Genomic DNA, 16373 nt, shown 5'->3' with positions numbered 1-16373 from the left:
GCTGTGACCCAAGGGGCCCAGTTCCAGGGGATATGGTCAGTGCAGGAATCTGCTCTGCCGATAAACATCCTGGAACTTAGAGAAATCAACAATGCTCTTCTGCAAGCTTCCCATCTCCTGAAAGATCAGGCGATCCAGGTTCAATCGGACAGCGCCATGGTGGTGGAGTACGTAAACCGACAAGGGGGAACAAGAAGCAGAGCGGCGATGCAAGAAATGTCAAAAATACTCTTCTGGGCGACGCAAAGGCCATCTCAGACATATTCATTCCAGGGGCCAAATGTAATAGAGTGAGAGTTTCAAAAAGTAAGAGATTTGGTAAGGTTTTGCAGTTTTTTTTAAAGTGGCAATCATTTACACAGCAAGATCAAGCTGGTCTCAACAAGAAGCTGTGCTGTTACTGTTCCAGAATGAGGGATCCGCAGGCTGTAGCAGTGGACACGCTGACGACGCCATGGACGTACCAGTTTGTGTACCTGTTCCCTCCTCTACCGCTAATCCCAAGGGTTCTAAAAAGACTAAGTAGGGAAAGCATTCAAGCAATTCTAAATGCCCCGGATTGACCTCGACAGGTGTGGTACTCGGACCTTCTAACCATGGCTCTGGGGGATCCCTGGCCTCTGCCGCTTCTTAAGGAGCTTCTTCAACAAGGTCCGTTCGTCTGTCCAGACTTACAGCGGCTACATTTGATGGCTTGGAAGTTGGGAGGGAGATTCTAGCGAGAAAAGGTCTACCCTCCAGGGTTATTTCCACCATGGTCCAGGCCAGGAAGATGGTTATGTCTAAACATTATCATCGTCTCTGGAAAAAGTATGTTTCCTGGTGTGAAAGTAGAAAGGTTTCTCCCGTGGAATTTAGAATTGGTCGTTTTCTACTTTTCCTGCAAGTGGGAGTGGATATGGGCCTACGTTTAGGCTCCATCAAGGTGCAGATTTTGGCGCTCTCTATTTTCTTCCAGAAAAAACTTGCCATGTTGCTGGAAGTACAAACTTTCCTAAAAGGAGTTCTTCATATGCAATCGCCCTTCGTACCTCCCACGGCTCAGCGGGATCTAAATGTAGTTATGTCCTTCCTTCAATCCGACTAGTTTGAACCCTTACATAGGGTGGAGTTGAAATTTCTTACCTGGAAGACGGTGATGTTATTAGCATTGGCGTCTGCCAGACCGGTCTCTGAATTGGGGGCCTTATCTTGTAAGAGCCCTTATTTGATTTGTCATGAAGACAGGGCGTAACTCAGGACCCGACCTCAGTTTTTGCCAAAAGTGGTATCGGCTTTTCATGTGAATCAACCCATTGTGGTTCCGGTGTTGTCTGACATTTCCGTTGGTCCAGAGTCCTTGGATGTGGTGAGGGCTCTGAAGTTTTGTCTCAAACGGACTGCTCGTCATCGGAAATTTGACTTGCTGTTTGTCCTTTATGATGCCACCAAGATTGGTCATCCGGCTTCTAAGCAATAAATTGCTTGTTGGCTCAGGTTGACCATTCAACAGGCCTATACTTCGGCAGCTCTGCCTTTGCCGACGTCTATTCAGGCCCACTCGACGAGGTCTGTGGGCTCTTCCTGGGTGGCTGCCCAGGGGGTCTCGGCCTTGCAGTTGTGCCAAACTGCTACTTGGTCTGGTTCGAACACTTTTGTTAAGTTCTATCAGTTTGATACCTTGGCCAAGGAGGACTTTCAGTTTGGTCAGGTGCTTTTACAGGGGTTTCAGCACTCTCCCACCCATTTGGGAGCTTTGGGACTTCCCCATGGTACTAAAAGTACAGTTCCCCAGTATCCACTAGGACGTAAGAGAAAATAGGAATTTGATACCTACCGGTAATTCCATTTCTCGTAGTCCGTAGTGGATACTGGGCGCCCAGCTCAGTGCTTCGATTCCTGCTTACCTGAGGAAGTGTTTGGTTGGCCCGCCATTGCTGTCCCCTTATGTTGTTGCGATAGCTTTACTATCCTGGTTAGGTTGGTGTTGCTACCCTCTGTTCTGGTTAGCCCCCTCCTTTTTCAGTTATGGTTGTATGTTGGCTAAGTGCCTCACAGCTGTTGTACCTGTTTTCTTCTCTCGTGATATGTCCGTCTCCTCGGGCACAGTTTCCTAGACTAAGTCTGGTAGGAGGGGCATAGAGGGGAGGAGCCAGCACACACATACACACACTAAAGGTTTTTAAAGTGCCAGCCTCCATTGGACACGATCTATAACCCCATGGTACTAAAAGTACAGTTCCCCACTACGCACTACAAGAAAAGGAATTACTGGTAGGTATCAAATTCCTATTATTATTTTTTATCCCGTTCTGCATTAAAGCATACTGTCCCAGTCTACCCCTAACGCCCATCTTGTAACCCAGCTACCACTGTTGCTCACTCTAGTTCCAGACCTCATTGCATCACAGCCATAAAAAAATAATGCAGGTTTAGCTGATTCATGTTTAGAATATGCAAATAATAAATTAGTAATTTCCAAAAATAAAATTGAGAAAAATCCAGTGGTGAACAAATGGAGCTGAGAACTGCCCACTCATCTCTGCCACCTTTTATCTCACCCAAAGCTGCCTCTCGTTCCTCCACCCAGAGGTGGTGGGAGGGGCCAAAGCAGCATCCCTGCCACCTTTAGCCAGCTATGGGATACTTTTGGAAAATGGCACATGCACAGATGGAGGAGAATGCTTGGGCATGGAGCCAGTCTCTTTACTATCACCTGTGACAGCTCCCGCTATCTGAAAATATCACGCGGAAGATGGTACTACCGGCAAAGGATGGATGAGAGGGTACACTATTAAGTCGGTACTGAATGCAGGATATGCAGTGTGGGGCCCTCCCTGCACCCCCCCATGCATTGCACCCATTATGGATATGCTACTGACTTCAACCCCTCTCAACTACAGGAGGGTATTCCCCCACCAGAACACTTTATTACCAGGAAAATATTTAGGGAAGCAAATTTGTAACCGTCTTCGACACTTATCAATATGACTGCAAACTGCTGAAAATCTTCCCACTCCGATGGTTGTCTCTCATTAACAGTTTGTAGCTTTCCATTTTTTGTTCATGTTTGTAAGGAATTGCACATCCACAAGGAAGCGGGTGTACAAATTGGTGTATTTAAAAATCTAATGTAGCAAGAGGTGTCTGTAGGAGACAGTTGCCTCAGGCATGCATTTGCGATGTCTGAGGACGCAACTTGGGATCACCATCGCAACCATTGTAACCATCAGTTGCGATTCCCAATGTTTATAGGCACTGGCCAGCCTGTGTAAGTTGAAGCTCACTCAGGCTGGTCATTGCATCCGAACACCCATGTTCAGAAAGTCTGCGTCCAATTACGCAGACCCTGGACCCATCACACCTTCAAAATGGAGGGTCACATGCCCCCATTTTGAAGAAGAACAGTTCTGGGTACCGATGCCCAAACACCAAAATGTATTGAATGTCTTTGCGCAGGAATAAGTCCCATATTCATTACTCGTTAAGGCCTCTACAGCAGGACAAAAAGAGTTCTGATAATGCAGCATATTGAATTATAGTGTCCAGCTATATAACAGACCAAACTCATTTGCAAGACTTTGATTTTTATGTACATACTGCCATATATTTACTGAGGTATTTATATTGTTACTCATAATTCTAGCACCTACTGTACCAAGGGTGAAGGGAATGGTGCTTCCACCCAGGGTGGAAATGGAGGGGGCAGCACGGCTGCCTATTATTGACATTTCTCATTACCCCCACCACCGCCATGTTGTGTCCACGCTGTGCCCCATTGGAATGAAATATACACCCAGATGGGGCATAGTCAGCCACTTCCCCACGTCTCCTGGGCTACATGGGCTCGCCATGTCTCTACGGCCTTAGCAGAGGGAAATAAAATTACTTAATGGTGTCATTTCAATTAACTTTACCCCTGCGAGTCCTTTCAAGTTAGTGCGGCTATATGCTCTGAACTCACTGAGTTTTGTTTGCAATCCCACAGAGCTGTGTACACACATCAGGGAGTCTGGGGTGAAATCAGGCCATGAGGGAGGGGTGAGAGGAGTTGCCACCGCTGGCTTTTCCAGGGCTTTGCAACAGCAATTTGTCCCCAGCACGGCTAAATAAATTGACCCCATTCAGTCTTTCCAGTCTTTCTTAAACAGTGGTGCCCTAAGTGACCACATAGATTTGCCTGTGATAAAACTGACCCTAGGTGTGTGCCTACCACTTCATCCATGGCTAGCAGAATTATATGAGGGGATATATTATATATCCGCTCATATAATTCAGCTAGCCATGGGTGATCAAATATTACTGCCATAGCCTGACACTGGGAATTATTCTTTGGTGAGCAGGAATCTCTAGTTGAAACTAGAGATGTGCACTTGAAATTTTTCGGGTTTTGTGTTTTGGTTTTGTGTTCGGTTCCGCGGCCGTGTTTTGGGTTCGACCGCGTTTTGGCAAAACCTCACCGAATTTTTTTTGTCGGATTCGGGTGTGTTTTGGATTCGGGTGTTTTTTTCAAAAAACACTAAAAAACAGCTTAAATCATAGAATTTGGGGGTCATTTTGATCCCAAAGTATTATTAACCTCAAAAACCATAATTTCCACTCATTTTCAGTCTATTCTGAACACCTCACACCTCACAATATTATTTTTAGTCCTAAAATTTGCACCGAGGTCGCTGGATGACTAAGCTAAGCGACCCTAGTGGCCGACACAAACACCTGGCCCATCTAGGAGTGGCACTGCAGTGTCACGCAGGATGGCCCTTCCAAAAAACACTCCCCAAACAGCACATGACGCAAAGAAAAAAAGAGGCGCAATGAGGTAGCTGTGTGAGTAAGCTAAGCGACCCTAGTGGCCGACACAAACACCTGGCCCATCTAGGAGTGGCACTGCAGTGTCACGCAGGATGGCCCTTCCAAGAAACACTCCCCAAACAGCACATGACGCAAAGAAAAAAAGAGGCGCAATGAGGTAGCTGTGTGAGCAAGATAAGCGACCCTAGTGGCCGACACAAACACCTGGCCCATCTAGGAGTGGCACTGCAGTGTCACGCAGGATGGCCCTTCCAAAAAACACTCCCCAAACAGCACATGACGCAAAGAAAAAAAGAGGCGCAATGATGTAGCTGTGTGAGTAAGATAAGCGACCCTAGTGGCCGACACAAACACCTGGCCCATCTAGGAGTGGCACTGCAGTGTCACGCAGGATGGCCCTTCAAAAAAATACTCCCCAAACAGCACATGACGCAAAGAAAAATGAAAGAAAAAAGAGGTGCAAGATGGAATTGTCCTTGGGCCCTCCCACCCACCCTTATGTTGTATAAACAGGACATGCACACTTTAACCAACCCATCATTTGAGTGACAGGGTCTGCCACACGACTGTGACTGAAATGATGGGTTGGTTTGGACCCCCACCAAAAAAGAAGCAATTAATCTCTCCTTGCACAAACTGGCTCTACAGAGGCAAGATGTCCACCTCATCATCATCCTCCGATATATCACCGTGTACATCCCCCTCCTCACAGATTATCAATTCGTCCCCACTGGAATCCACCATCTCAGCTCCCTGTGTACTTTGTGGAGGCAATTGCTGCTGGTCAATGTTTCCACGGAGGAATTGATTATAATTCATTTTAATGAACATCATCTTCTCCACATTTTCTGGAAGTAACCTCGTACGCCGATTGCTGACAAGGTGAGCAGCGGCACTAAACACTCTTTCGGAGTACACACTTGTGGGAGGGCAACTTAGGTAGAATAAAGCCAGTTTGTGCAAGGGCCTCCAAATTGCCTCTTTTTCCTGCCAGTATAAGTACGGACTGTCTGACGTGCCTACTTGGATGCGGTCACTCATATAATCCTCCACCATTCTTTCAATGGGGAGAGAATCATATGCAGTGCCAGTAGACGACATGTCCGTATCCGTAATCGTTGGCAGGTCCTTCAGTCCGGACCACATGTCAGCATCAGCAGTCGCTCCAGACTGCCCTGCATCACCGCCAGCGGGTGGGCTCGGAATTCTGAGCCTTTTCCTCGCACCCCCAGTTGCGGGAGAATGTGAAGGAGGAGATGTTGACAGGTCGCGTTCCGCTTGACTTGACAATTTTCTCACCAGCAGGTCTTTGAACCCCAGCAGACTTGTGTGTGCCGGAAAGAGAGATCCAAGGTAGGTTTTAAATCTAGGATCGAGCACGGTGGCCAAAATGTAGTGCTCTGATTTCAACAGATTGACCACCCGTGAATCCTTGTTAAGCGAATTAAGGGCTCCAACCACAAGTCCCACATGCCTAGCGGAATCGCTCTGTGTTAGCTCCTCCTTCAATGTCTCCAGCTTCTTCTGCAAAAGCCTGATGAGGGGAATGACCTGACTCAGGCTGGCAGTGTCTGAACTGACTTCACGTGTGGCAAGTTCAAAGGGCAGCAGAACCTTGCACAACGTTGAAATCATTCTCCACTGCGCTTGAGACAGGTGCATTCCACCTCCTATATCGTGCTCAATTGTATAGGCTTGAATGGCCTTTTGCTGCTCCTCCAACCTCTGAAGCATATATAGAGTTGAATTCCACCTCGTTACCACTTCTTGCTTCAGATGATGGCAGGGCAGGTTCAGGCGTTTTTGGTGGTGCTCCAGTCTTCTGTACGTGGTGCCTGTACGCCGAAAGTGTCCCGCAATTCTTCTGGCCACCGACAGCATCTCTTGCACGCCCCTCTCGTTTTTTAAATAATTCTGCACCACCAAATTCAAGGTATGTGCAAAACATGGGACGTGCTGGAATTTGCCCATATTTAATGCACACACAATATTGCTGGCGTTGTCCGATGCCACAAATCCACAGGAGAGTCCAATTGGGGTAAGCCATTCCGTGATGATCTTCCTCAGTTGCCGTAAGAGGTTTTCAGCTGTGTGCGTATTCTGGAAACCGGTGATACAAAGCGTAGCCTGCCTAGGAAAGAGTTGGCGTTTGCGAGATGCTGCTACTGGTGCCGCCGCTGCTGTTCTTGCGGCGGGAGTCCATACATCTACCCAGTGGGCTGTCACAGTCATATAGTCCTGACCCTGCCCTGCTCCACTTGTCCACATGTCCGTGGTTAAGTGGACATTGGGTACAACTGCATTTTTTAGGACACTGGTGAGTCTTTTTCTGACGTCCGTGTACATTCTCGGTATCGCCTGCCTAGAGAAGTGGAACCTAGATGGTATTTGGTAACGGGGGCACACTACCTCAAGAAATTGTCTAGTTCTCTGTGAACTAACGGCGGATACCGGACGCACGTCTAACACCAACATAGTTGTCAAGGCCTCAGTTATCCGCTTTGCAACAGGATGACTGCTGTGATATTTCATCTTCCTCGCAAAGGACTGTTGGACAGTCAATTGCTTACTGGAAGTAGTACAAGTGGTCTTCCGACTTCCCCTCTGGGATGACCATCGACTCCCAGCAGCAACAACAGCAGCGCCAGCAGCAGTAGGCGTTACACGCAAAGGATGCATCGGAGGAATCCCAGGCAGGAGAGGACTCGTCAGAATTGCCAGTGACATGGCCTGCAGGACTATTGGCATTCCTGGGGAAGGAGGAAATTGACACTGAGGGAGTTGGTGGGGTGGTTTGCGTGAGCTTGGTTACAAGAGGAAGGGATTTACTGGTCAGTGGACTGCTTCCGCTGTCGCCCAAAGTTTTTGAACTTGTCACTGACTTATTATGAATGCGCTGCAGGTGACGTATAAGGGAGGATGTTCCGAGGTGGTTAACGTCCTTACCCCTACTTATTACAGCTTGACAAAGGCAACACACGGCTTGACAAATGTTGTCCGCATTTCTGTTGAAATACTTCCACACCGAAGAGCTGATTTTTTTGGTATTTTCACCAGGCATGTCAATGGCCATATTCCTCCCACGGACAACAGGTGTCTCCCCGGGTGCCTGACTTAAACAAACCACCTCACCATCAGAATCCTCCTTGTCAATTTCCTCCCCAGCGCCAGCAACACCCATATCCTCCTCATCCTGGTGTACTTCAACACTGACATCTTCAATCTGACTATCAGGAACTGGACTGCGGGTGCTCCTTCCAGCACTTGCAGGGGGCGTGCAAATGGTGGAAGGCGCATGCTCTTTACGTCCAGTGTTGGGAAGGTCAGGCATCGCAACCGACACAATTGGACTCTCCTTGTGGATTTGGGATTTCGAAGAACGCACAGTTCTTTGCTGTGCTTTTGCCAGCTTGAGTCTTTTCATTTTTCTAGCGGGAGGCTGAGTGCTTCCATCCTCATGTGAAGCTGAACCACTAGCCATGAACATAGGCCAGGGCCTCAGCCGTTCCTTGCCACTCCGTGTGGTAAATGGCATATTGGCAAGTTTACGCTTCTCCTCCGACAATTTTATTTTAGATTTTTGACCCTAGTGGCCGACACAAACACCTGGCCCATCTAGGAGTGGCACTGCAGTGTCACGCAGGATGGCCCTTCAAAAAAATACTCCCCAAACAGCACATGACGCAAAGAAAAATGAAAGAAAAAAGAGGTGCAAGATGGAATTGTCCTTGGGCCCTCCCACCCACCCTTATGTTGTATAAACAGGACATGCACACTTTAACCAACCCATCATTTCAGTGACAGGGTCTGCCACACGACTGTGACTGAAATGACGGGTTGGTTTGGACCCCCACCAAAAAAGAAGCAATTAATCTCTGAAGCTGAACCACTAGCCATGAACATAGGCCAGGGCCTCAGCCGTTCCTTGCCACTCCGTGTGGTAAATGGCATATTGGCAAGTTTACGCTTCTCCTCCGACAATTTTATTTTAGATTTTTGAGTCCTTTTTTTACTGATATTTGGTGTTTTGGATTTTACATGCTCTGTACTATGACATTGGGCATCGGCCTTGGCAGACGACGTTGCTGGCATTTCATCGTCTCGGCCATGACTAGTGGCAGCAGCTTCAGCACGAGGTGGAAGTCGATCTTGATCTTTCCCTATTTTTGGAACCTCAACATTTTTGTTCTCCATATTTTAATAGGCACAACTAAAAGGCACCTCAGGTAAACAATGGAGATGGATGGATACTAGTATACTTATGGATGACGAGCGACTGCCGACACAGAGGTAGCTACAGCCGTGGACTACCGTACTGTGTCTGCTGCTAATATAGACTGGATGATAATGAGATAAAATTAAAATATATATATATATCACACTAGTACTGCAGCCGGACAGGTATATATTATGTAATGACGGACCTGCTGGACACTGTCTGTCAGCACTGCAGACTCCTAAAGTAAGCTACTAGTATCAAGAAGATAGAAAAAAAAAAAACCACGGGTAGGTGGTATACAATTATGGATGGACGAGCGACTGCCGACACAGAGGTAGCTACAGCCGTGGACTACCGTACTGTGTCTGCTGCTAATATAGACTGGATGATAATGAGATAAAATTAAAATATATATATATATCACACTAGTACTGCAGCCGGACAGGTATATATTATGTAATGACGGACCTGCTGGACACTGTCTGCAGAATGCGTTTATAAAAACACCACACGATGAGTGTTTAACTTTTTCAGGCAGACAATCACAATATACTGGTGGTCAGCAGACAATCACAATACTGGTGGTCAGTGGTCACTGGTCAGTCACACTGGCAGTGGCACTCTGGCAGCAAAAGTGTGCACTGTACTTAAAATATGTACTCCTGCTATAACTGCTCCCCAGTCTCCCCCACAATTAAGCTGTGTGAGCAGTGAGCACTCAGCACAGTCAGATAATGATATACAGTATTACATATGATGCAGCACACTGGGCTGAGCACAGATATGGTATGTGACTGTGTCACACTGTGTATCGTTTTTTATCAGGCAGAGAACGGATTAATTAAACTGGTGGTCACTGGTCACACTATCAGCAGCAAGTAGTACTCCTCCTAATAATATGCTCCCCAAAATTTGTGTCTCTCTCTAGTACTCTAGTCTAAACGGAGAGGACTGAACAAAAAACAAGTTAGGCTGCGGGTACCAACAGGCGCCTAGTAACAGTGCATAAATGAATGCATAAAGTGCTTGCATGCAATAAAAAAACAAAACATACAACCCTTAAGGTCGCCGTGCCTCTCCCTATCAATCTCAATGCACGTGTGAAAATGGCGGCGACGCGCGGCTCCTTATATAGAATCCGAGTCTCGCGATAGAATACGAGCCTCGCGAGAATCCGACAGCGGGATGATGACGTTCGGGCGCGCTCAGGTTAACCGAGCAAGGCGGGAAGATCCGAGTCGCTCGGCCCCGTGTAAAAAAACCTGAAGTTCGGGCGGGTTCGGATTCCGAGGAACCGAACCCGCTCATCTCTAGTTGAAACCCCTGCATGTAATGTTTACTGTAAATTAAAATCATCTTCATACATCCACAATGTGTAGCTTAATAAAGAGCCCACTGAACACCACAATTAATAGAAAATCACATTCCTGTTGTAACACAACATTCACCGGTATCAGACAACAGTAAGTGTAGACTACACATGGGCAGTACCAGCTGCACCAGCAGTGACTGCGAGAACACTGAGGCCGGGATGAAGTAAAGTTCGAGTTTGGCGGCCGTGCGGAATGCCGGACGAATTTGCATGTTTTTTTAAAGGGGCAATCCCTTACAAGGCATGGTTTAGTCTTGTAAATGATTGCCCCTTTAAAAAAAAACACAGACTGCATTATGTCTCGCCTTAAGACTCATCTGTTGCCCGGACAAACTGCAGAGGTGCACCTGTTTCTTATAGCACACAAGAACTATTTGTACACCCGTACACATACACAGGTGTGTAACCTTCATTCCTCCGCTCAGACACTGTATACAACACTTTGCACATGCAGCCTGGGTACAACCTGTGTATAACTAAAACATACACATTAGTATTCAACTAGTCAACTTTAAAGCTTTTTCTTTATTACTAATTAATACGGAGAATAATTACATACAGTAAGCAATCACTCCCCTAGAGGTAGAAGCACATTTACTGTAGCTACTCGGATGTTGCGCAGTGCTGGGCTTGCACCAAAGGTAGCATCTTATGTTGAGGCCAAAGAGTTCATTTTTGTTCTCATTAGAAAACAGAATAATCGGTCACTTGGTAGCAGGTCCTTCTATATGTCTCCTGGAACACTCTTGGGAAGGTTTTATGTGATTTGTTTAAGGTGGGTGTCCAGCCTGTGGTTGCTCCATGCTCTGCCATGGGAGCTGTAACTTTGGGCCTGATTAAAATGCCAGCTCTACTGCAATCGCAGATCTGACAAGGTAAGACACTGGGACAGTACACGCAGTCACATGTCCAGAAAACGCTTGCAACACATCCGATTTTGAGAACCTACCACTTGTTACCTCCCTCAGTCACTACCTATGAGAAAACATCCTCACTGCTTCAGCTGGCATTAATCAATTGTCACATGTACGACTCTGGCTCATGCGTAGTACAAATAAAAATTGCTCAGCAGCACATCGCTGGATTAAGCCCTTTGTCACAGTTGCTTTAGGTCCCCCAAGGCCACAAACAGACATGCTTTTCTCATAGGGATGGCCAGTTTTTGAAGCTGTAAATGCTCAATTGTGCTATATTCACCCTGCTTCTGTAGCATAGACCTCACAGTGTTCTGTCGGTAGGAAAAGTCTTAACTCCGCTATGATGGTCTGAAGACAACTGACTGCAGCAGGGTTTATTTTGGTGTACAGAAAATAAATCCTAGTCCGTCTGGGCACTAACTAAACAATACAGATTCCTGCCTAATGTTTCTATCACAAACATAGGCATACTGTATACACAGTACTCATGGTCAGTAAATCACAGTGTCTTATCACAAGCCTGCTGCCCGTTTTCCCAGGTAGTGAGACCCCGAGTGAAGCCCTGACACAGCTTATATCAGCCCCTTACAGGTGCACTTACTAATTAGCCTGCGCTCAGGCTGAAGACCCGAAATGGGCCTAATGGATGGAGCCCATCCTCTCTCTCCATCCAAACTCCCAGGAACCCTTAACCGGCTTTTACTAAAGCCCAAACTCTAACCAAGTCTGTTTGCTGAAACAGACATTTTCCTTTCGGGTTTAAATCATATAGGTCAGAATTCTGACATATGTATCTCCCGTTCAGAACTTTTCCCAGTGCTTATTTCACAATGTATATATATATATATGTATATACACACACACAGTGGGGCAAGAAAGTATTTGGATAGCCACCGATTGTGCAAGTTGACCCAATTAAAAAAGATGAGAGAGGTCTGTAATTCTCATCATAGGTACACTCAGAGTCGGCCATAGGCATAGGCAAACTAGGCAATTGCCTAGGGCATTTGGTATGCCTAGGGGCACAAGCAGCTTCTGCTGATTAAAATGATATGTGGCATGCCTATATTCTCTGTGTAGCATTTCGGATACAGATACAGCCACATTCGCACACAGAATATAGGCATGCCACATATCATTTTAATCAGCAGCAGCTGCTTGTGCATCCTAGCCACATAGCAATGCAAATAAGATGCATTTTCATTAAAAAAAAGGGGCAGATAAAAGCATAGCTGCCAGCTGACTCTGGCCAGGCATCTCCTGCTGCATGGCATATTGAGGCAAGATGTATGAGGACACATCTGTATCCAAGCAGAGGCGGAGGTCACAGTGTTGGTGGACGTGTGAGTGCTGTGTGTGAGTGGGTTGGTTGTGCAATAGTGTTCGGCATATGTGTAAGGCGCATTATGTTTATGAGGACATTAATAATGTGTGTCATATATGTAAGGGGCATTACTGTGTGGGATTATGTGTATAAATGCATTACTAATGTGTGGCATTATGTGTATAAGGTGCTCTACTGTGTGGCGTAACGTATAGAAAGAGCACTACTGTGTGGTCTAATGTGAATAAAGAGCAATATGGTGTGGTGTAATGTGAATAAGGAGCAATATGGTGTGGTGTAATGTGAATAAGAAGCAATTCAGTGTGATGTAATGTGAATAAGGGGCACTAATGTGAGGAGTAACGTTTATAAGTGGTACTACTGTGTGATGTAACGTGAATAAGATACACTATCGAAGGATAAAATGTGAATAAAGTTGCAGTACTGTGTGGCGTAATTTGAATTGGGGGTACTATTGTGTGGCCATGCCCCTTGCCAGCAAAAACACACCCCTTTTTGTTCCTATTTATAATATAGAGGGTAGGAACACCAAAATAAGGACTGCTATGGGTGAGGGGTGCTGGTAAAGGTATGCAGGTTTAGAGGCGGAACTAGCTGTAATGCTAGGGGGCACCAGACAAAATCTTGCCTAGGGCATCACATTAGTTAGGGCCGGCTCTAGGTACACTTCAACTGTGAGAGACAGAATCTGAAAAAAAAAGCTAGGAAATCAAATTGTATGATTTTTAAACAATCTATTTGTATATTCTTGCGGAAAATAAATATTTGGACAATCAAAAAGTTTAACTCAATACTATGTAATATAACCTCGGTTGGCAATTACAGAGATCAAACGTTTCCTGTGTTCTTCACCAGGTTTGCACACACTGTAGCAGGTATTTGGCCCACTCTTCCATGCAGATCTTCTCTTGATCTGTCATATTTTGGGGCTGTCACCGGGCAACACAGACTTTCAACTCCCTCCACAGATTTCTATTGGGTTGAGGTCTGGAGACTGGCTAGGTCACTCCAGGACCTTGAAATGCTTCTTACGGAGCCACTCCTTAGTTGCCCTGGCGGTGTGTTTGGGGTCATTATCATGCTGGAAGACCCAGCCACATTCCATCTTCAATGCTCTTACTGAGGGAAGGAGGTTTTTGCCCAAAATCTCACGATACATGGCCCTCATCATCTCCTTAATACGGATCAGTCGTCCTGTCCCCTTTGCAGAAAAGCAGCCCAAAAGCATGATGTTTCCACCCCCATGCTTCACAGTGGGTATGGTGTTCTTGGTATGCCATTCATCATTCTTCTCCCTCCAAACATGGCGAGTGGAGTTTATACCAAAAAGTTAGATTTTGCTCTCATCTGACCACATTACATTCTCCCGATCCTCCTCTGGATCATCCAGATGGTCACTGGCAAACTTTAGACGGACCTGGACATGTGCTGGCTTAAGCAGGGGGACCTTTCAGGCGCTGCAGGATTTCAATCCATGACGACGTAGTGTGTCACTAATGGTAACCTTTGTGACTGTGGTCCCAGCTCTCTTGAGGTAATTGACCAGGTCCCCCCATGTAGTTCTGGGCTGATTCCTCACTGTTCTCAAGATCATTGATACCCCACGAGGTGAGATCTTGTATTTCTTCCATTTTTTAATAATTGCGCCAACAGTTGATTTCTTCTCACCAAGCTGCTTGCCTATTGTCGAGTAGCTCATCCCAGCCTTGTGAAGCTCTACAATTTTGTCCCTGGTGTCCTTAAACAGCTCTCTGGTCTTGGCCATGGTGGAGAGGTAGCAGTCTGACTGTTTGAGGGTGTGGACAGGTGTCTTTTATACAGATAACCAATTCAAACATGTGCCATTAATACAGGTAACCATAGGTGTGCGCAGGGGGGGTGCCTGGTGCGCACAGGCACCCCCTAATGTCTGGCACCCTGATCTCACATGCCTGATGCAGCAATTGCAGAGCAGGCTGATTACTGTCCCCTCTGCGCTGCACCCTGTCAGGACTGCATTACTGACCGGACGCCTTGGTTAATCAAGGGTGCCACTGCCACCGGCTTTCAAACTCCCGGCTCCACCTCCATGTACAAAAACAGCGTGATGTGATTTACATCATGCTGCTCGCACGCCCACCCGCCACATGCCCACCTCTCTCCTTCTATGCTATGCCAACTCCAGCCACAGATGAGGATCAGCATGCAGCCAGCTTTCCTCTTAGGAAGACAAATTCAATACTGGCAGGCGGTCGGCAGCAACATTGACACGTCACTCGTTTTTCCAGCAGCAGCAGTACTAGTCTGCGACTGTCAGTGTCAGTGAGTGGCTGACTTGTAAGTAAGCTGCTACAGCTTGCAGGGGAAAGAGAGGGGGAGCCAGACCAGGCTGAGGAGGAGCAGTGTAATTGCAGTGAGTGCCATCAGGGGTGTTTGTTTGGTGCACACCACAACATCTGACAATGTATCTGCTTTATTAGGATTGGTACAAAGGTGGATATTTTATATTGCGTTGACCGTCAATAGATGGTTCTAGACACGCCCAAAAGGCGGTGCTAGACACACCCTCCGACGGTGCACCCCCTAATAAAATGTGCTGCGCACACCTATGCAGGTAACGAGTGGAGGATAGAAGAGTTTCTTAAAGAAGAAGTAACAGGTCTGCGAGAGCCAGAAAACTTGCTGCTTGGTAGGTGTCCAAATATTTATTTTCCACAAGAATATACAAGTAAATTGTTTAAAAATCATACAATGTGATTTCCTGTTTTTTTTTTTCCAGATTCTGTTTCTCACAGTTGAAGTGTACCTATGATGGAAATTACAGACCTCTCTCATCTTTTTAAGTGGGTCAACTTGCACAATCAGTGGTTGTCCAAATAATTTTTTGCCCCACTATGTATGTATATATATATATATATATATATATATATATTTACACATACACACATACATTGTGGCTAGGTATAACACAAATCATCCAGCCTTAACCTAATTATGTCCTTTAGCATTAAACGCATCCTACCTTGACAATTTTCAGCAAGATATTGGTCTCCGTCCTCACCCCCTTCTGGTCGAGATGTTCATATGCAGAAAAAGCCACTCTCGCCTCTTGGATGCCGGTAAAACTGTTAGAGAGAATGAATACCAGAAGCTGTACAATAATTGCGCACTACATTTAAAATTGCCTATAGCAATCACACAAAGTCTCTGCATCACTACTAAATAAATAAAACTGCTCTACATGTTGGACATACTGTTAAAGGAAGATGTCCATGACCTTCTGCAAAGTCCTATCATGTGTGCTTGTTCTTTATTTTGCATCCAACATAATGAACCATTAAAACATCGGCCCTCATTCCGAGTTGTTCGCTCGCTAGCTGCTTTTAGCGGCATTGCACACGCTAAGCCGCCGCCTACTGGGAGTTAATCTTAGCTTATCAAAATTGCAAACGAAAGATTAGCAAAATTGCGAATAGACACTTCTTAGCAGTTTCTGAGTAGCTCCACACTTACTCGGCATCTGCGATCAGTTCAGTCAGTTTCGTTCCTGGTTTGACGTCACAAACACACCCAGCGTTCGGCCAGACACTCCTCCGTTTCTCCAGCCACTCCCGCCTTTTTCCCAGAAACGGTAGCGTTTTTTCGCACACACCCATAAAACGACCTGTTTCCGCCCAGAAACACCCACTTCCTGTCAATCACACTACGATCACCAGAACAAAGAAAAAACCTCGTAATGCCGTGAGTAAA

The 16373-nt window shown here is 46.2% G+C and overlaps 1 protein-coding gene across 2 annotated transcripts in view; it reads right to left on the bottom strand.

Annotated features, from left to right (window-relative positions):
• The window catches only part of LOC134944515 (uncharacterized), a 463054-nt gene that overhangs the window by 406609 nt on the left and 40072 nt on the right, over positions 1-16373 (bottom strand). For both annotated transcript variants that reach the window (XM_063933135.1, XM_063933136.1), the window contains exon 5: positions 15646-15748. In XM_063933135.1, coding sequence (XP_063789205.1) covers positions 15646-15748 — 103 coding nt within the window. The remainder of the gene's footprint in view (positions 1-15645; positions 15749-16373) is intronic.

This window comes from Pseudophryne corroboree, chromosome 7 (assembly GCF_028390025.1).
Source record: "Pseudophryne corroboree isolate aPseCor3 chromosome 7, aPseCor3.hap2, whole genome shotgun sequence".
NCBI lineage: Eukaryota > Metazoa > Chordata > Amphibia > Anura > Myobatrachidae > Pseudophryne > Pseudophryne corroboree.
Note: the sequence above shows the minus strand (reverse complement) of the source record. Positions and strands in the feature narration are given on the sequence as shown.